Below are 21,419 nucleotides of genomic sequence, written 5' to 3' on the forward strand. Positions count from 1 at the left end.
CCCCGTAATTGGGGCCCTGTCCCTGCCCTTCCCCTTGGACATGCATGATGTACGTAGCGCTGCACTCTTGCCCACCCACGACTGTTCTCCCCACCTACCTGCCAGACCTTCCTGCATGCCCCATGACTGCCTGGCTCACTGCCGGGAACTACAGGACAGAAGAGTGTCTCGTTCGTGCCACTGGTGCCAGGGCCTGGGGAACTTAAAATCCACTGAGTTTCGCTTTCTATGCCCTACTGTGTTGTGGGGTGGGGTTGTGAGAATATGTCAATTTCTGGGGTGCCTGGTGGTAAGTTGAAGCTTCTGAGCCAAGTTTGTGCTTGATGTGGCAACTTCTTCCCTAATTGGGGGTGAGGGTAATGAGTGGAAGGGTTGGTCCAAGCCCAGAAGGAGCTAAAAAGCAAAAGAGGCCAAAGAGGGGGCAGCGCTGGTTGGGATGGTGGGGGTCAGGGGGGAGATTAGGAGGGCTAGGGAGCTTCTACTCTTCTGCCCACAGGTCCAGCGCTCAGGTTCCTGGGGCTCAGAACCAGCACGGAGACCACATGAGTGAGCCCAGAGCGGCTCCCGTGGCCGCCCCTGCCAGCATACCCATGGCCAGCGGGGCGCCAGAGCTGTAACAGGGATCATCCCGGACGATCACATGTGTCACGCCGCCGGGACCTGCAGAAAAAAAAACCAGAGGGTCAGAGAATGGAGACAGACAGAGCTCCAAGAGCTCCTGCCCAATCCAAGGAAAAGGCTCAGTCAGCCCCCTCTCCACCATGGAGAACTGACTCCTTGATGCAGGCAGGGAGCATACTCAGTACTCACAGCTTCTAGCCTCAGATTAACTACAGATGAGACTGTGGGACTAGGCCAAGGGTCTCTGCACACCTGCATAATTACTGGGGTGGTCTATAGCCAGACCCTGGACGTGAGGAGACAGCCATTCCTACTTTGGCCACCAGGGGTCACCACTAGCTCAAGAACGAATATGAACGGGCAGCCAGGTCCAGAAAGGAGAGATTGCCCCCTGGAAAGATGATTTCAGTGCTACTCAGAATGTCGGGACAGGGAGTGCCTGGAGTGAGCTCCCGACTTGGAAAATACTTTATTACTGAAATAACAAGGCATCCCCCCTGATAGGTTAAGAAAGGCTGGGTCTAGATGGAGGCAGGGACCTGGCAGTCCAGAGACTTACCTGCATAGGCTGGTCCATAGTAGCTGCGGACGTAAGTCGCCTCGTGTGCGTTGGGGGGAACCACTTCATAGTAGTCTTGATATGGGCTGTAGACACGCACCTGGGGAGTCCCATCTGGTCAGCTGCCAGATATCTAACCCCAATTTGGTTCCCTATTTTCACACCCAGCTCAGGATCCTCTAGATTCAAAAAGCCACCCCCACTCACCACCAAGTTTATAAAGGTGTTCCCAGGGACCAGAAACTCCCAAATAAGACCTTCCCATGGGTACATGGTTCCTGTCCTCTAAAACTTTACACCCAGCTCCAATTCCCACACAGTACTTGACCCACATTTGAAAATCCTCCATGGCTCCCAACTGCCCTGCACAGGCAGACCAGTATTTGCTAATAGCCCCACCCCAATAATGCTACTTAGAGAAGCTGGTGGATTTTTCCCCTCTCCTAGTCACTAGAAGGGGAACCTGGCTGTGCCCCCAACCCAGAAAATAAGAGGGTTGGTGAGGAAAGAAGGAAAAGAAGAAAGGGGGTTGGAAGGTTACTACAACCATTATTGAGTATCTCCAATGTACCAGGACCTGGGGAGTTGTTGGCATGTTACCTCCTCTGATTCCTACCAAAGACATTATCTGCACAATTCTGCAGAGCCATAGTTGGAGGCTTAGGGAATCTTTAGTGTTCTTCTCTCCTTCCTCTTAGAGATCCCAGGAAGCCCTGGGTCTAGCTCTGTACAGACTGATTCTTCCTGTCTTCTCCCTGCCTACATTCCAAAGGGGAGCTTCTCAAAGTCAAGGACTTCCAGGCATCACCCAAAGACTCAGCTGAATGAACGTCAAGAAACAATTAATATATTGACAACACAAGCCCTTCATGACACCCTTGAAAGACTGGACTTGGAGAGGGGGCAGGATCCCCTCTTTTAACCACTTTTCCCACCAAATCTCCAACTTGACTGTACACCAGATTGTACATTCAGCTTCTCTGAGAAATTCAGGCTACTCAAATTCAACCTATCTCAGTGATTTCATCAACTTTCCACACCCACCCCAACCCTGCTCTTCCTGTCATACTTTTCTCTAAATGCCTCCTTCATCACTCAAACCCAGAAATCAGGATGGCACCCTTCCCTCTTATACCTATTTCCCACACACAGTACACCAGAAACCAGGTTTCATGGTTTGATTTTCTACATCTGCTCTGCTGCCCATCCTCAGGAACATATCATTGGTTTTGACAACTTGGGAATTATGGGTGACTTTGAAAAACACATTTTTGGGTATCCCATTGCTAACATAGACTGTGTTTCTACACCAACTGTTATAGAAAGAGGAGGAACAGTAAATGTAACTCCATACACACCTCAGCCCAGACCCTTTGCTTGGTCTATATTGTGAATGGAGGGACATGAAAAAGAAGAACACAATTTCAGGGTAGTTTGGAGAAGAAGACAAACTGGGAAAAAAAAGCAGCAGGAGGATGGGGCTTCTTGGTAGATCCTTGTATGGTGCGGCCCTGTATTTGGTCCCAGGCACACCTCAAATCCCAAAATCAGATTAAATAAGTTTGAGAGGGTAGAGGTGGAGTCATATGTCTTTAGAGTAGTCTAAAAAGAGCAGTTATAAGAGATGAAATTTCCATGCTATTTCTTTGTTGCTGGGGATGTCCTCCCCATTTTTCATTCAGCTCTCTGAGGATTTTAGATTCTAGTATTATTCATCATATCCTAGTGAACATGGCTCTTACAGTCTTGGAAACACCATGCCTCACAGCAACTCAGCCCCAAGGCTTAGAGTGGGTACTGAATCTAACAGGCTCTCTGGGACATGGGAGGTAGGTTGTTTTTATTTAGGGCTAGATTTGAACATTGGTCTCCAGTCTCTGACTCCAGCTTCAGGTGATGGAGATCCTGACAGTGAGAGTGTGGGAGGAACTCAAACAAGAAGTTTTATTTGATGGTGCTCCTTTCCTAAGGGGAACCCAAGAGGGCTTTTAGGTGAGAGTAGTCAGAAAAAGAGATGCAAGCACTCAGACCCCCAATACTATGCTAAGGAAGTTGAGGTTTAGAGTCACACTTACCCTATAGCTACACAAGGAGCTGTTAAGTCTCTGAAGAGAATATATAAACAACTGATCTCCCTGTGGGTCACCTGTTTCTACCCTCCAGCCCTGGGAGGCCCAAAGGTAAACTCTACCAGTCACTTGGCAACGAGCCCCAAGGACAGACTCTCAGAGCTGGATCCCCATCAGCCCTTTTTGCAGTCCTGACCTCTTTTGTGGGAGAGGACTGGGCCAGCCAATTGGGAGGTTATATGTTAATGAGCTTCTTTCCTCAGAAAAGCTGTTGTGTACAAAGGTTCACAATGTTGTTGTTTGTTTGGGGGGCACACCTGGTAGTTCTTAGAACTTATTTTTGGCTCTGTGCTCAGGGATCATTGGGTACTGGGGATATAATCCAGGTCTACTGCATGCAAGGCAAGTGCCTAGGTATACTCTTATTCCAGCCTTAGGCCCCAGGGTCAAAGTATCTTGCAGTATATTAGGAAGTGAGATATATATATATGTGTGTATATATATATATATATATATATATATATATATATATATATATATATATGTGTGTGTTTTTTTGGCCACACCCAGTGACGCTCAGAGGTTACTCCTGGTTATGCGTTCAAAAATAGTCCCTGGCTTGGGGGACCATATGGGATGCCAGGGGATGGAACTGCGGTCTGTCCTAGGTTAGCCGCCTGCAGAGTAAAATGCCTTACCACTTGTGCCACCATTCAGGCCCCGGGTTTAAAATCTTTTAAAGCCTACTTTTCAACATCTTTAAACTATGGAGTGGTGAGTTTTTTGTGGTTGTTGTTGTTGGTGGTGGTGGTGTGTGTGTGTTTGCATTGCTGGGATTGAACCTCACAAATGCAAGGCATTTGCTGAAGTATTTCTGAGTATGGGAGAATGAATTACTACTTATGGACTAGGTGACTCTACTCCAGTTATATAACCTCTTAAAGCTGCTCTTTTCTCATTTGTGAATAGACCATCTTTCCCTACTGTCCTCCCAAGGCACTGTGAGAGAGAACCTTGTCATGTCTATATAATAGGTGATCCCAGCATTCTGATCCCCATACAACAGAAACATCAGGAGAATCTTTTTTTCCTTTAGGAGCCTGCCAAGCAGTGCTCTGGCCTTCTTCCCTTCCTGTCAACTCCACGTCACCCTGAAGGAAGGCATGGGCATTCCCTGTGATAAGGAATGGCTCATGGTTTAAGCCTGCAGTACAGTGCTGCTAGAGACCAGCAGGTGGAGTTCTGGGGATCATGTGCTACCAGGGATCAAACTTTCACCTATCTATGCCAAGGCAAGTGTCAACACTTTTTTTTGGTTTTTGGGTCACACCCGGCAGTGCTCAGGGGTTACTCCTGGCTCCATGCTCAGAAATCACTCCTGGCAGGCTCGGGGGACCATATGGGATGCCGGGATTCAAAGTGTCAACACTTTTTAAGCAGTCTCCTTAGCCCATCTAGAGAAATATTTTAAAATTATGTTTTAAAATGAGGCGATGATAGGGTTAAAACCTATCCTAAAACCTAAAACTCTAGGTAAGAGTTTCACACATGCAAGGCTCTACCACTGAATTCCACCCCAATTCAAATCTCAGATGTTTTGCATTTTGAGGAGAATAGTGCTTGGCTACACCTGTGATGCTGAGAAGCTACTCCTAGATTAGTGCTCAAGGTTTCTCCCAGTGTACTAATGGACCAAGGAATTGATGGTAGCAGGAACTGAACCCAATTCTCCTATATGTGCTCAATCTGTTGATCTATGTCCCAACCAGAAGAAAAAGTCAGAGTTCTAACATCCCAGCTCATAGAATTACAGCTCTCCCAGAGGCAGGACTTAATCATTTGGGAGGGTAACTTCATAAATGGTGTCAGGCACAGCCTCAGAGATAGATGGCCACTCTGCTAGAATGAGTTCAGAGTTGACTAGGACCACAGGCACTTTGCTACAAGCCCCCCTCTGATCCCACTTCATGCAAGGCTGAGCATTAGGAAAATATACTGTATTTTTCCCCACATCCTTTCAAAAGCACTGGGGTGAGGGAGAACAGACAGACACAGACTGAATTATTCATGACAGCAATGTCATCAAAGACAGGTCTTTCTCCTTTCTTCCTTTAACCATCTATTATTTGCTCATCTATTGAGCTCTGCTTGAGGCATTCTTGCACTATACTCTCCTGCACCCAGAACAAGAAAGATAAGGAGAGACAGTCTCTCCATTGAGCACTCTATTTGGGGGGGGGGATGTCACACAAAGTGGTGCTCAATGATTTACTCCAAGCTCTGTGCTCAGAAATCATTTCTTACAAAATGGGATTTCAGGGTTCAAAACTGGGTCAGCCATATACAACACAAGCATCCTATTCGCTGTACTAGCTGTCTGGCCCTTGGAACACTCATTGAGTACCTGCTGTATACCTATGCCTATGTCAGACTCCACAGGGACTGAGCTGAGCAGACTTGGTCCTTGCTTTGGTCTCAAGAGAGAACAGAGACAGAAACAAACACTGAGAAGGCAAGTTGAAGTCAGAGCTCAGCTCATGGCATGTGCCTAGAGGTCTGGGAGCAATTCACTGGGGAGGTGGCAGCTTTGAGAAGGGTCTTAGAAGACTATCGGCCCTTTATCAGGCGAGTAAGAAAACTGGGATATGAAGCAGAGAGAAGAGCATGTGCAGAGGCTGGAAGAGGAAAGGCTGGTCATAGTCATAGAGAGACAGGCAGAGCATTGCCAGCATGGAAGAGTGAGTCAGCTAGAGGTCAGGGCAGATCTAGGCTAGAGCAGTTGGCCTGTGCGTAGGTGGGGGAGCCATGGAACATTCATGGGCTGGGAAGGAAGGAACCAGCCAGTTCTAAAAGGACACCCTGGCATCCAAAGTGAGGCAAGGAGGGCTGAGCCAGCACTTACCCAGATCCGCCTCTCAAACTTACAGGGGCTCCACGAACGGCTCCCACACCTGACTGTGGGGCAAACCCGGCGGCTCCTGGGAGGGACAACACCAGCGGGGGGCTGTGCAAGCCACAGAACCCCAGGAAGGGAAGGGAAGGGGAGAGATGGGCGTCAGTGGCCCTTTCGCCTGGACTCAGCTCTTGGGTTTCCAGGACCTCCCAGAACATTTAGCCACTGGGAAGGGGGGCATTCTTAGTGCACCTCTGTCAGGTTTGGAGAAGGGAGGAGATTTTGCTATGAGTTAAGAGAAGAATGAGAGTCAGGCAGCGGTCCCAGCACTGTCACAGGCTTCTTTGTCACAGACTGCCCTGGGATCAGCTGCCCTGATGGACGACTCCCCCTCCTCCAGTCCCCAGACATGACCTTGGTTGTTCCCTCTATCCTGTGTGTCCCTACCTGGAACCTCCGCCCAGAGTGGGACAGAAACATGCAGTGTGGGCAGGCAAAGCACAAGGTCTGCTCTATAAGTACACGACAGCTTAGAGACATGGGCTGCAGCATGGACAGACAGACAGATGCAGTGCTATAGACACAGAGACACAGAGCAATGGAAGAGAGAGACATGTGTGTGCATGTATGTGTGTGCATGTATGTGTGTGGTATATATGGTGTACAGGGTGGGGTGTGAAGCCGATGGTGTCTAAGTGAAGTGTGTGAATGCAAGAGAAGTGTGATATGGGGGTATGGGAGTGTTTATGGTCTGTGTATGTGGTAAGCAGGACAGGTAGAGAAGAGACAAGGCCGCTTCATAGAGTCACTGAGTGCAGAACGGTCAGCCCTCACCTCCACTCTCCCCTCAGGATGCTCCCTACAATAGAGGCATTTGGTCTCAGACCTGAGTTTCTCAAAGAGGTGGTCCTTGCACTTGGCTGACCATTCCCTCAGCCTCCTTAGTCTCATCTTTCCCTACTCTAGTTTCTACCCAGAAACTGAGTCTGCACCCCAAAATCTGACCACAGCCCCCCAGACTAATGCCCCACAATCCTCAGGATACTGTTCCCTCAGCTGTACTTCAATCCATTTCTCATGCGGCCTTTGTGACTCACCTTCCCCTTCTCTCTTCCTCCACATGTTCCTCCACTCTGAGCCCTCTTGTGGTCACGTCACTCCCACATCTACTCCCATAGCTCCTTCAATGTACTGACCCCTTCTCTGTACCTTGACTTACCTATCTGTAAAATGAGACTCAGCAATAGCAGCCTGTGGGGTGGGAGCAGCTAAGGTAAGGTCCAAGGTAGACCAGAGCCAAGGGCTCGGTGAGACAGAGGAGACGGAGCTGTGCAGCTCCTCTTTTTTTTGGGGGGGGGTCACACCCGGCAGCGCCCAGGGGTTACTCCTGGCTCTACGCTCAGAAATCGCTCCTGGAAGGCTCGGGGGACCATATGGGATACCCGGACTCAAACCACCATCCTTCTGCATGAAAGGCAAATGCACTGCCTCCATGCTTTCTCTCCAGCCTGCTGTGTAGCTCCGCATGCCTCCACCCCATCAAGCTCTGCCAACTCCCTCCTCAAATCTGACTCTCAGCCATGTGTCTGACAGCAAGCCAGAGTGTAGTCCTCACTGTCACCAGGACTGTCCCTGTCTTTTCACTGAACGTCCTTCTCAGGACATCTTCTCTCACCTCCTACGATCTGTACCCTCCCTACCACAAGCTGTTTAAAACTTCACAGCTCCTCCGAAGAACTGCCCTTGGCTCACGGTGCTCAAAGCTGAAACTCCTTTTTTAGTTGCTATTTTGGTTTTGGTCATACCTGGTGCTCAAGGCTTTCTTCTTTCTGCCCCAAAGGAATCACTCCCGGGAGATAGGGGGCTCAGGAGATCATTTGGGATGCGAGGGAATGAGCCCAGGTCAGCCACAGGCAAGGTAAGCTCCCTAACTGCTATACTATCTCTCCAGCCCCAGAAATCCCATCTTTAATAGCCCACAGGGCTTGCTTCTGTCTGCCAATATCCCCTTGCTCCTTAAGCTCACACCTGCCTTCTGTTTACAGTTTGCTCAGGGACCTTGGCACTTGCTGTTCTAGGCACCCACTGCCTAGAAAGTTATTTTCTTTATCACCACTTTCCCCGGGTTTCTCTCTCTTATTCTTCAGGTTAATCCTAGTCTTGTGTCTGCTTCCCACCTGAGCTGTCACCCAGGCAGGAGTACACCCAGCATCTCTCGTCAGAGCACTCATCTGGGGCCACAGAAACAGGAGATGATGGTCTCCCTGTTGGCTCCCTGCTAGGTGAGTCGGAGAGGGCACAGTCTATGTCTTTTGACTCTGCTCTGATTCTTGGTGCATGGCATGGGGCCTGCACCCAACTCATATGCAGCAGCAACTATTTGTTGTGGGGGTGAATGAAGCTGAGAGTTTTGTTTCTGGGCCACACTGGGAGGTAATCAGGGGCACTGCCCAGCTCAGTGTTTGAAAGTGCAGGGACTGAACTTCTCCTACTGTATGCAGATTTTTTTTTTTTTTTTTTTTTTTTTTTTTTTTTTTTGGTTTTTGGGTCACACCCGGCGGTGCTCAGGGGTTACTCCTGGCTGTCTGCTCAGAAATAGCTCCTGGCAGGCACGGGGGACCATATGGGACGCCGGGATTCGAACCAACCACCTTTGGTCCTGGATCGGCTGCTTGCAAGGCAAATGCCGCTGTGCTATCTCTCCGGGCCCTGTATGCAGATCTTATGCTCAGCCCCTTTACCTGCCTCTCTCTCCCATTCGAAGCTGTGTCCTAGCTGCAGAAAGAAAGCAGCAATCACAACCCTACAGGACTCATGAGGAACAGCCAGGACTGCCTTGTACCACATCTGCCACATACAGCTACTCAGGAAAGACAGAGTCTCTCCCCAACTTCTGGATGCCACTCCCCACCTCAGGACTAGTCAGTTTTCTGCCCCATTAGCTGGGGACTCAGCTTGTGATTCTCAAGTCTACTCCCTGACAGAGATGAACCGAGACCTCCAAATAGGTAGAAACCAAATCTGCATTCCCCCAGGATTCTATGGCAGGTGGGACAGGAGGGTCAGTAGAGAGGCAAGGGATGGAGGGAGGGGAGAGGGGGCTCACCGGGGTGGAGTTCGCCTCCATCAATGCTGTCTTCCATGCTCTGCAAAACAAACCCACCAAAGCATGAGGCAGGAGTCTGAGAGAGGAGGCTCTGAACCCCACATTTCAGACTTCCCTCCTCAGCCCAGTCTTTGGTGCAGGGGGAACTCCCCTGAGGAATAAAGCTGCCCCCTTCCTGACCACGCAACACCAGATACCTTAACTGAGTTAGAATTTCCTATTTCTTTGAATAGGTTTGGGTCTGTTTTGTTTTGTTATGTTCATTTTGGGATACTCACCCTTAGTGCTCAGGGATTATTCCTAAATGTGCTCAGGGATCATTCCTGGTAGTACTTGAGGGACCATATGGGGTATCAGGGATTAAACCCAGGTGGATGCATGCAAAGCCAGCTCCCTACCCACTGTACTGTCTCTCCAGCCCCATTGGTTTGTTTTTTGGAACCACAGTCATTGGTGCTCAGAGACTATAATTCCCAACTTAGTGTTCTGGGGGTACTCCTAATAATGTTTGGGGGACCTTGTGGTGCTGGGGATTAAATCCAGACCTCCCACATGCAAAGCCTGTGCCCCAGCCTGTTGAGACACTTCTCAATGAATTAGGTCCATCCTTAGTTCATTTTCAGCTCACAGTCTCTGCCCCTGCAGAAATTCCATTCTCCCTATCTAGGTAAGGAACAGTGGAGCTTGTCTGGGCTCTTAGGGCCTTAGATTCTGACACCCTAGGGCCACTCCTCCTCCCAAACCTACAAACAGATCCCTGCGCTCTGACCCCAGCGACCCGGGGCAAAACCAAGTAGACATCAGACAATTGGGTCTTTGTTGGTTGTCATGGCACCTGGCTGGTTGGACAAGGCTGCTCTGTGCTTTGTCTTCCCAGAGCTCAGCAGCTCCCACACACCCCATCTCTTTCAGAGCCAAGTCCACTGGTTCCCCAAGAGTAGGCAGGGAAAGAATGTGAGGGAGCAGGGGAGCCTGAGTCTCTCAGGGTAGAGAGTCATGGTGTCAGGGTGCCCTTGAATTAGGGAAGTCTGTCTCTGTTAGAGCGGTGAGGGTCTTCTCTTCAGAGCAAGGCCTCCACTAGTGCATCTCTCATCAGAGAGGATTCTTTGAGAATCCCACTGCGCTCTGTTCCTCAGTCACTCAGGTTGTCAGATGCCCCATTTGGAGCTACCAAGGGCCCCACATGAGGACCACACAGTCCTCCCTGAAGACTGAGACAAGTTTCTGGGCTCCCTACTAGACACCATGCAGATCCACTCTTGAGAGATGTCTGACACATTCCCCAGGATCCTCCTGCCCTCCTGGGAATCACTCACATGGCATCATCGCGGGTCTCAGCGCACAGGTGCAGGCGGGAGCCCTCCCGCAGGTTCACAGTCAGCAGGCCATCTCGACTCCGGCCCTCGGGGGGCTGCACATCTAGAGAGGGTCACACACAGTAGGGGTGGGGGGAACTTCCACCAACCTCAGGGCCCAGCCCTCTCCACCCCCAGCAGAGCAAGAGCAAAAATAAGAGCTGACATTTCTGCATTCTGCTTATTGACCATTGACAATTTGGGTTGTGTGTGTGTGTGGGGGGGAGCTAATCAGGGATTAAACCCAGAGTTTCACACATGCAAGGCATGTACTCTACCATTGAGCCACATCCCTGACTCTCTCTCTCTCTTTCTCTCTCTCTCTCTCTCTCTGGTCTACCTGATTTTTGAATTTTGATTTTTATTTTTGGCTGGGGGTGAAGTGTGAGGGGACTGTTAAGCTACACCCAGCAGTCTCAAGGGACACTTCAGGCTCTATAGAGGTTCAAGGATCACTCCTGGATCTGTGTTCGGGGATCATTTCTACTCTATATTCAAGAATCACTTATAGAAGTGCTCAGGATAAGTGGTGCCAGGGATCAAACTGAAATCGCCTCATGCAAGGCCAGTGCTGTTTCTCTAGCACCTTTGCTCTATTCTTTAGGCCCTTTCAACCTTTTCACAGTGCCCCATAATGTCCCTAGTTGGGTCCACTCTCCCCTCATTTCCCTGTTAGGATTATGAGCCTTGGCCAAGATTTGCTGTGCAACTCTGCAGCAATCACCTTACTTCTCTCAGCATCTTTACTTCCTTTCATCAAGTTTCTGACCCCAAGACAGCAAAGCAGGTGGGTCTGACTCATCTCCATGACCCAGTATCATATCTAAGTCTAACACGGGGGGGGGGGGGGGGGATGAACTAAAAAAGAAACTTCATTTTGGTTGGTTTGTTGTTTTGGTTTGGAGGCCACACCTGGCAGTTCTCAGGGGCTACTCCTATCTCAGTACTGAGGGCTCCCTCCTTGGAATGTCTAGGATTAGACCCAGGTGTGCAAAGCCTGTGCCTCAAAGAACTGAGCTTTTCATTTTCTTTTTTTCTTTTCTTTTTTTTTTTTTTGGGGGGGGGGTCCACACCCGGCGGTGCTCAGGGGTTACTCCTGGCTGTCTGCTCAGAAATAGCTCCTGGCAGGCACGGGGGACCATATGGGACACCGGGATTCAAACCAACCACCTTTGTTCCTGGATCGGCTGCTTGCAAGGCAAACGCCGATGTGCTATCTGTCCAGGCCCAGCTTTTCATTTTCTAATCACATGGATTTCAAAAGAATCAAGTCCAAAGAATTGGAATTGGAGTTGATGGAGGACAAAAAGCAATGTGTGGAAATTCCCCAAAGCAGCAAAGTGCTTTCCAAGACTGATTGCAGAGGGTTGCCCAGAGGTTGCCCACACACCCGGGCAGAAGACAGCGGCTATGCTCACCCTGGCACTCATGGCCAATCTTGATGTCGCGGACATTGAAGTGGATGAGCACACGGTCCTCCTCATCCAAGGCGTTCTCATCATGGTAGTAGCCCAAGGTCCCGTCCATCCACAGAGCAAACCAGTTCCGCTTCCAGCGGCGGAGGATGGAGCCTGTGCAACCATCCAGACCCATAAGGCAGGCTGAGGACAGAGCCTGTGGGGTTGGGGGCTGGGGGGAAGGCAGGGCCCTGGAGTTCCCTTACCTACAATCTGCCTGCTTGTCATCCTTCCCTTGGGCCTAACTCAGACTAGTGGCTCCATAAATACTCAGATGTTAAGTGAAAGACCAGACAATGTATTGGTTTTGTAGGGATAAGGATGGAGGTTGGATTATTGGGCTATGACCAGTGGCACTCAGGGACTATTTCTGACCCTGTGTTCAGGAGCAACCTATGGTGGTGCTGGGAATGGAACAGGGTTCAACCATATGCAAGACTTTATACTTTTGTATAAGGTCTTTGTACTGCCTTTCTGGTCCCAGACCCATTCTTGGAGGAATTTCAACATCAAGCAAGCCCTAAATCTCTAGATCTTTCTTTGTTTTAGGACCACATCTGGCCATAGTCAGGGACTATGGTAAAAACAAAGGTAAAAAGCAAGGTAAAAGCAAACACTCAGCCTTTTGAGCCATTTATCCTCTATGCCTTTCTCATTCAGGTCAAAAACCTCTCCCAAATGTGCCTGGAACCTTGAAGGACTCAACTCAACATTTACTGATCTAAGAATGGAGAGGAAAGGGTTTCTGGCCCTGGGTAGTGCTTGTTCAGATACTGAATGTGTGAGAGGTGGGTCTGGAAATCCCAACTTCAGGCTTTGGCTTTTTTGGTTTCTGAAAATTTTTACAGAAATGTGCAAGGACATGGGAGCTTCTTAGAACTTTATAAATTCCAATACAGAGGGTGTATTCAATCAGCACAAGTCTTGTTCTTGGGCCAGCCCTGAACAGGGCTACTGGAAACTACAGAGGATCAGACCCAGTCTCTGAGCTGAGGAGCCCATAGTCCGGGGTCCATTTAGGGTTGACGTGTGGGGGCTACAGGTCAGGACAGTCAAAGGGGAAAAATATTAAAATAGGCATAGGAGGCTGTGGGAAACTGAACCACAAATCGAGAATGGAGCCATATACCCAGTTTAGTGCTACTGTAGGGCTGGGATTAGGAGTTCAAGAAAAAGTCAGGAAAGGTTTCTCACAGAAGGGGTCTGAACTGGAAGATTCCAGAATCAACAAGCAACCAGAGATGGGAAGGATGGCAGAACAGCATGAGCCAAGAGGCAGGGATACTGAGGCCAGGGTTCTGTTGGGCCAAACCAGCCACCTTTTCCCTGGCCCCAGACTAGATGGAGGGCAGAGAAGGGCATGGATTGGGATCACTCACTCTGTCTCCAAAGCCAGCCGCCCCTCACCAGGGCCATTTCTTCAAAAGGACTTTCCAGGGTGGAGCCGGAAAGAACCTGTTAAAGGAACCATAAGAAATGCGCTCAGCAACCAGACCACAGCCTTGTCTTCCCTGCATCCCAGAGCCTGGTGTGGCTGCAGAGATGGTATAACTCATAAGGCACTTGCCCTGGCTCAATTTCCAGCATCCTATATAGCTCCCTTGCCAGGAGTTATTCCTGAGTGTAGAGCCAGGAGTTACCCCTGAACAGTAGCCCCAAAACAACCAGCTAAATAACACCAAATGATGTATGGCCAACAAATGCAAGCCTGTGGGCAGAGAAAGGGAGCAATAGGACCACTACTCTGTGCTAGACGAAGTTGGAGCAGGAGCCAGGATTCTTTGCCCCTCCTTCTATAGCCCCATGATAGTATGTCTAGGAGGCAGTGAGAGAAACGCTCTTTTCAGGGAGAAAATTTTGGGAACCACACTCAGAAAAGACGGAGGGGGTGGGGGATCCAAGGATCAAACTGGGACTGGCCATTAGCAAGGCAGGTGCCTGAACCCCTGCACTGTCTCTCTGACCCCAGAGACACTCATCAGATGTTAGAAAACCTGGAGTTCGGGCCCGGAGAGATAGCACAGCGGTGTTTGCCTTGCAAGAAGCCGATCCAGGACCAAAGGTGGCTGGTTCGAATCCCGGTGTCCCATATGGTCCCCCGTGCCTGCCAGGAGCTATTTCTGAGCAGACAGCCAGGAGTAACCCCTCAGCACTGCTGGGTGTGGCCCAAAAAACAAACAAACAAAAAAAAAACAACCCTGGAGTTCAGGGGTCCAAGCAATAGCATAGTGTGTAGGGAGTTTGCCTTGAATGTGCCTGACCTGGGTTCAATCTCTATTACTTCATATGGTTCTCCCCTAACCCAGCCCAGAGTAATTCCTGAGTGCTGAGCTGGGAGTAATCCTTGAATACTGCAGGATATGGCCCAAACCCCTACCCCACAAAAAATAAACCCTAGAGATCTGGGACAGTCATAGTACTGTGGGTAGGGCATTTGCCTTGTATGCAGCCAATGCCACCTGTTTTAATCACTCACATTCCATATGGTCCCCCAAACACTACTAGTAGTGATTCCTGAGTGTAGATCTAGGATAACCCCTGAGCTTTGCAGGGCCCAACCCTTCTAGCTTACACACACACACACACACACACACACACACACACACACACACACACACACTCACACACACACTCACCATTTGGACCCCTCCTGAGCTGTTTACAAAGTAGGGCCGAAACTATAGTACAGCAGGTAGGGTGTTTGCCTTGCAAACATTTGATTCCTAGTTCCATCCCCAGCATCCCATATGGTCCCATGAGCCCCAACAGGAGTGATCCTTGAGCACAGAGCTAGGAATAAATACTGAGCACTATCAGGTGTGACCCCAAAGCCAAAAAACAAACAAACAAAAAACAAGAAGAACAAAGTGTAGATAGGTTTTTTTGGGTGGAAGATCTTTCCAACTATGCAGGGAGGGCAGTGGTTTTAGGGGTCTGAAAGTGAGACACACACACCCCCCACCAGGAGGAAGCTTCTGCCCTGAGTTTATGGACTGGGACCTAGAATGTGCTGCATCCCATTTAAAGGCCAGTCTAGCAGCAGCAATGACAGAGGGACACCTTCCACCGTTTATCTATAATCCCCTGAAGGACTCAACGATCCATCCACACTGTTCCCTCTGGTTAGAGACAGTGGAGCCTGGCGATGATCAGTTACTTCATAGAGGTACTTGAAGAGTCAGCAGAGAGGGTTTTCTTTTTTTCTTTTTCTTTTCTTTTCTTTTTTTTTGTGGGGGTCACACTCGGCAGCGCTCAGGGGTTACTCCTGGCAGGCTCGGGGGACCATATGGGTCTCCAGATTCAAACCACCATCCATCTGCATGCAAGGCAAACGTTCTACCTCCATACTATCTCTCCGGCCCAGTGAGAGGGTTTTCACCTGGAACAAACCTGGCTTCAACTGCTTTCCTAGTAGGAGCTTGGAAGACCCCACATCCAGGCCAGACCCCAGACCTATGAAATGGGAAGGCTGCAGTGGCAGACTTTCAAAGATGCTCTGGTTATTCCAACGGGCTGCAAAGTTTGGGAAACCACACAAACACTCTTTACCCTTTTCTGATAACTGCAAGCTATTGCAGATGGATGGACAAACTGACAGAACAAGAGACTTGTGCACGTATATGATGAAGCTTGAAACGAGGTGCCTTTGTGCCTGAGGGTGATGGCTTTCCAGTGCCCTTCCCCCGCTCGCTCTCACCTCACCTGTAACTGCGTAGCTAAGGTTGGCACTCCTAGGCGGGCCCCAGTCCAAACCCTGCTCCCGCACCCCACCTCGCCTCCCACCCCTCTCACATCACACAGGAATCCCAGGAGCACTTTCCCCCTCTTAAACCTTCTTGATGAACCCACCTGTCTACACCTGCTTCGGATGCTGTTGCCAAAGGGCCGCTACTTGATGCTGCAGTCACCCAATCCGCCTGCGCCTTCTGTGCCCCAGATCGCTTGGGGCACTCTGGTCCCAGGGCAGCGCCTTGGGCTTCACTGCCCCAGCCCCGCCCTCCGGCCCCGCCCCACCCCTGGGAGAGGCATTGGGGGGGGGGGGACTATGCTTACACGAGGCCTTCTGGGGCTTGTAGTCTGCAGCTCTGAAAAAGGAGGCTTCCTTTACTTCCCTGCTTTGTGCTAATTCTGAGCACTGGAGAATGGCTGCAGCTACCATCTTATTCTGCCATGACCTTTTGTATTCGCTCATTTATCATTGAAATGCTTTCTCCTAAGCATACTGATTCATTGTCTAGAGAAAGTAAACTTGCAGGGAGCTCCAGTTGGAGCTCAGGAGCAGAGCACTTGCTTTGTATATGTGAACCCCCTAGGTTTCATACTCTGCTCTCTCTCTCTCTCTCTCTCTCTCTCTCTCTCTCTCTCTCTCTCTCTCTCTCTCCTCTCTCTCTCAACACACGCACAAAAGGTAAATTTGTACTAGAAGCCAGGCTCCTAGTTTCTCCTTGCTCGGTCCATGTGCAGTGCCTGGCACTGTATTGGAGATTAAAGGAGAAATAACCAGCACATCCCTCCTCCCTTCCCCCAATTTTCTATCTGCTGGGAAAAATAACGTGCAAAATCACAGAGAATGGGTGTGATTTAAAAATGAAAAAGAAGGGCCGGAGAGATAGCATGGAGGTAGGGCATTTGCCTTGCATGCAGAAGGACGGTGGTTCAAATCCCAGCATCCCATATGGTCCCCCAAACCTACTAGGAGGGATTTTTGAGCGTAGAGCCAGGAGTAACCCCTGAGCGCTGCCGGGTGTAATCCAAAAATCCCCCAAAATATGAAAAAGAAAGAAGCCATAGCCATAGTAAAGCATGCAGGGCACTTACCTAGCTTGCTGCAGGCCCAGGTTTGATCCCTGGAATCTATATGATCCCCTGAACTCACTAGAAATGATTTCTGAGCACAAAGCCAGGAGTAACCCAGGATCACCTCCAGGTGTGCCTTCTTACCCTTTCCCCCCCAAAAAAAGAAAAGGAAGACTAACTGTTCAAGAAGTTTCTGAAAGCCACCTGACAGGCTAGAAGTGGTGCTGAAGTTTGAGTAGGAGTTGCCCAGGGCAAACATGTGAGCAGCAGGCAGGAAACCTCTGAGGAGTGCTCAGTACTCTCTGCTCGTAAGCAGAAGGCAGTCATGGGGAAGGTTGGGAGGGGTAGGTGGGGAAGATGATGGGTGTGAGGGTAGAGCGGGCAGGTTTGCGGTGACAGGCTCAAGAGCTTGGATATTTGATGGGAGCTTGTCGGTGAAGCTCTCCAGATGGAATTAGGTAATCTGATTATGGCTTGGAGAGTCCCTCTAGAGATAGTCAAAAATGAATTGGCACTTGCCTTGCAGGTATCAGGCCCTGGGTTCAATGCCTGTCATCATCATGACAGGAGAAGGATTGGGGGGGGGGGGCTAGATCAGAGGTTAGGGCTTCCCTGCAACTCGTTTCAGCACTACATACTTCCTCCCACTCCCAGCATTGCTTGGGGGAGGAGGTGTCCCCAGTACTGGTACTGTAAGGTTTGAGCGCTGCTAATTCTGGCCTTCACATCTAACTATCAGTCCCAGTGAGAAAGAATCACTGGGGGGTGGGTTGAGGTGGCTGTGAGTGTCACTTTGTTGGAACTAGAAGCCAAAATTGGAGGGTCCCCAACTGGAGGAAGAAGCCTGGGATGTTCCCTCCAGATTCTCTCTTGACTAGCTCATTTCACAGCCCTCACCTTGGTACAGACCTCGGCTGGCATCCCGGAACCAGAACTGGGTCTATAAAATCCTAAAGCTCCCAGCTCTTTACCAGCTTTGAGAAAAGCACTGGCACCTCGCCCTCCCAGGGCCTCTGGTGGCCCACATTTCTTACCGGGGCTGCGGGGCTCATGACTGTCCGATGGCCAAAATAGCAGTTTCCAGAGGGTCTTACAGGGGACGGGGAGACGGGATGGGGACTTTTCTCTGAGCTCCTTAGAGATTAGGGGATCAACTAGGTGCTACCAAGTGGGAGGAAGGGAGGGAACGGAGGTGGGGAGGTGGGGGAGGATAAACAGGCCTCAGAAAAAGTCGTCCTCACCCCTCTCATTATTATTCACTAGCAAACTAGTCTAAGGTGTCTAAGATTGGGGTGAGTAAGGGCCACCTGTCGGCCTGCCTTGTCTGGCCAGGTTCAAGCTTTCCTCCTATTGGGAACCTTGGGTCACTCCAGTCCTGCTGCAGCTTTCAACTCCATAATCCGAACTTCCTGGCAGGTTAGCACCCCTGCCTGGCCCTTCAGAGTCCGGCTACGTGCCTCTCTGGGTGATTCATGGTGACCAATCCTGTTAGCCTGGAGTTCAAAGCATTCTTCCAAGCCACACAGCTTCCAACTCAGCCAGTTTATCTTCTCATTTCTTCCGGCTACATTTTTGGTTCCTGAAGCAAAGGGAGGGAGGGAAGGAAAGGAGAGGAAAAAGGAAGAGAGAAGGATATGAAGGTGGGGAAAGAGAAAGGTCTCTAGGGATCTGCCTCTGGTCCTAGCCTTCTTCCCAGTGGTCTCTGAAGCCCCTACCCTCACCTCCACCATCACCACCACCATGTTGTTTGGCTCTTTCACAGAGGACTAGGGTGGAGAAATGGCACAGGCAGCACCTCTGGATTTAGCAACCGGATGAAAAAGAAACATTCTGGGTCGAGCAATAATAGTACAGCAGGTAAAGCTCTTGCCTTGCCCACCGGGGTTAGATCCGCATCATCCCAGATGTTCTCCTCAGCACTCCAGGAGTGAATCTCTGCACAGATACTTCTGACTGCAGAGTCCGGAGTAAGCTATGAGCACCGCCTGGTGTGTGACCCCCCCCCAAAAAAAAAAAAAACTAAAAAAGGGAAAATTCTCTAGCAGAAGTATAAAATTCAGGAAGGAAATGATTCCCTCCTACCATCACCCCCGATTTACAAAATAAAGGAAAGGATGATGGGTAACCAAACAGAGGAGAGACTGAAGGGATAGCACTACAAGAAACCACCAAGAATAATTCATGAGCACAGAATCAGGAGTAACCCCTGAGTATCACTGGTTGTGAGCCTCAAACTAAAAAGAAATAAACAAACTAAAAAGACCCAGACATCATTGATGTTTCTAAAAACTTACACACAATAGACCCAAGATTGATTCCTGGTACCCTTTATGGTCTGCTGAGCCCTACCAGCAGTAATCCTGAGTGCAGAACCAGGAATTACCCCTGAGCACTGCCAGGTATGTCCTCTCCTCCCCCCCAAAAAAATGTTGTTTTCATATGCTGAGTAGAGAATGGACTCAAGTGGAACCAAGTGTGGAATCAGGGAGACAATGAAAAGGACTGAGACGTAGTTTCATTCCCAGTCCTCTAACTGAGCACCACTAAAAGCAACACCTGATCACAGAGCCATGAGTAGCTGTGAGCACCTCAAGTTATGTCCTCAAAAGAAAAAGAAAAACAAATAAGCAAAACAAAAAGAGCAGGCGGGAGATGAAAGAGGTATGGGGGGACTGATGAGATAGAAAGAGCTGAAGCATTTGCCTTGCATATGGTGAACCCCAGTTTGATTCAAACTGTCACTATATAATGACATCAGCATCCCCAAATACCCTCGATGATCCCTAAGTACAGAGCTAGGGGTAATCCCTGAGCACTGCTAGACTTCTGAGTATGGCTCTAAGAACAAATAAACAAAAGCCAGAAAAGGGTTTAAGAGAGCAGTATCAATACCAATGATGACAGGTAGAAGGATTCTGCAAGCACTTTGAAGATTTTTTCCTAACTTGTGATGGACTAAGGATAGATCTTGAGTAAAAGGGAGAATCATGAAACACTCTGTAGCTTGAAGTATTTGAATACACACACGTAAGCAGCACCAAATCAGAAGAGTTCCAGTCTTTCTTGCATCCTTCTACTTGCTACCTACAGGAACATATATAGAATATAACTTATATAGTATTACTTAACAGGAAGTTGTTTCCTTTAGTCCCCACTAGATACATTTGGACAATTATTTAAGGCATGTAATTTTAAAAGCACATCAAGTTATTTTCTTTCACCCACAGATCTCCATCTGGCCCTTTTCTTGAGCCCTGGCTGTTTGCTGCCAAATCCAGCCATTGTGAAGATGCGTTACTGCCACCGTGTGGCCATTTTTGGTTGCAGCCCCTTAGCCTGGCACCCAAGGTCAAAGAACAGACTTTCCCATCCTCTGCAAAGCGCAGGAGAACAAAAACTGGGCTCTGTCTGGGCTGGTATTTAAGAGTAGCCTTTTTAGCTGAGATGACCTGACAGCCTCCAATTTGGAAGGCACACAGGTATATATTTACCTTTGTGATGCCGCTAGAACAAGCAGATGCCAGAAATTATGACCTTGGAATCTCAGAACACAGCATGGCAGCATGGTGGAGAGGAGACTCTGAATATGTCCACCTGTTAGAAGGCCTGAAACTCCACTTCTCTGGACCAGCTTCTGTCTCTGAGTTCCTGCGGGAGATACATGGTCTGTAGAATACTTCAATAGACACTAGGGAACAATGGCCCCTGACTCCCTGAATTTGACAAGCTACAACTCTCCTCTACATCCCCTCACCCTTACTGTGTAAGAGGATATGAGAAATGACAGGAGTGGATGCTATGTAATGAGATAGAAAGTCGTGAAGAGTTTCAACAACAACAAACAAAAACTGTCACAATGTAAGAGTTATAAATATTTTTATTTCAAAATATGCCATCATCAACGTGAAAAAAGTTCACATGGTGGGAATTACAGCTTTATTTTGGGAGGGCTTGGGACTACATCCAGCAGTTACCAGCAGGGGTTACTCCTGGCTTTGCACTCAGGAATCAGTCCTGACTGGCTGATAGGAACTATATAGGATGCTGGGATTGAACCTGGCTCAGCCTTGTGTAAGGCAAGTATCCTACCAACTATTGCTCTGGTTTCAAAGGAAGTTAGAATTTTAAAAGCTTCCCTTGTGAGACTGGAGCAATAGAACAGTGGGTAGGACACTTGCTTTGCACTCAACTAATGTAGTTTCAATCCTTTATAGCCTATATAGTACAAGAATAAACCCTGAGCAAAGTCAGGTATGGCACCAAATATTCAATATATTTTTTAAAGTTTACTCCTTGGGAAGTTGAAGAAACTGACAAGTCCTGGTACGTGAAGAAGAACCAGGAGAATTGTACAATGGGGAGGAATGTATAAGTCTTAAGGCCTTGCAGGGGGTGTTGGAGGGCACTTCACATGCGCCTTGAAAGCAAGTCTGAGTGGGGGACAGAGCCAGTTGCTATTCCAGTTGTTGTCTAATCTACTGACCCTGTATTAGGGTTTCCTCTTTGCACAGCACTTATGCATAGAAAGAGGTTCCATGTTCAAGAACATATGCCACTGCTCC

General features: G+C 49.1%; 1 protein-coding gene and 1 non-coding gene across 4 annotated transcripts in view; one reads left to right on the forward strand and one right to left on the reverse strand.

The window, feature by feature from the left end:
- Positions 1-210: 210 nt before the first annotated feature.
- Positions 211-21,419, reverse strand: part of PLEKHB1 (pleckstrin homology domain containing B1) — a 414,220-nt gene continuing 393,011 nt past the window's right edge. Inside the window, exons 2-9 of one of the 3 annotated variants that reach the window (XM_049780442.1) lie at positions 15,910-15,977; positions 13,440-13,515; positions 12,022-12,174; positions 10,565-10,667; positions 9,249-9,288; positions 6,152-6,253; positions 1,181-1,280; positions 211-660 (exon numbers count right to left, since the gene is read on the reverse strand). In XM_049780442.1, coding sequence (XP_049636399.1) covers positions 521-660; positions 1,181-1,280; positions 6,152-6,253; positions 9,249-9,288; positions 10,565-10,667; positions 12,022-12,174; positions 13,440-13,476 — 675 coding nt within the window. In that variant the 5' untranslated portion in view covers positions 13,477-13,515; positions 15,910-15,977 and the 3' untranslated portion in view covers positions 211-520. Of the gene's footprint in view, positions 661-1,180; positions 1,281-6,151; positions 6,254-9,248; positions 9,289-10,564; positions 10,668-12,021; positions 12,175-13,439; positions 13,516-15,909; positions 16,049-21,419 lie in introns of those variants that run through there. The other 2 variants (XM_049780441.1, XM_049780443.1) reach the window with 2 other exon arrangements.
- LOC126019421 (small nucleolar RNA SNORA51) lies at positions 2,455-2,587 on the forward strand. Its single transcript, XR_007499134.1, has one exon. It is a non-coding gene; the product is annotated as a small nucleolar RNA SNORA51 (small nucleolar RNA).

The sequence above is a fragment of the Suncus etruscus genome, chromosome 9 (genome assembly GCF_024139225.1).
Source record: "Suncus etruscus isolate mSunEtr1 chromosome 9, mSunEtr1.pri.cur, whole genome shotgun sequence".
Classification (NCBI taxonomy): Eukaryota; Metazoa; Chordata; class Mammalia; order Eulipotyphla; family Soricidae; genus Suncus; species Suncus etruscus.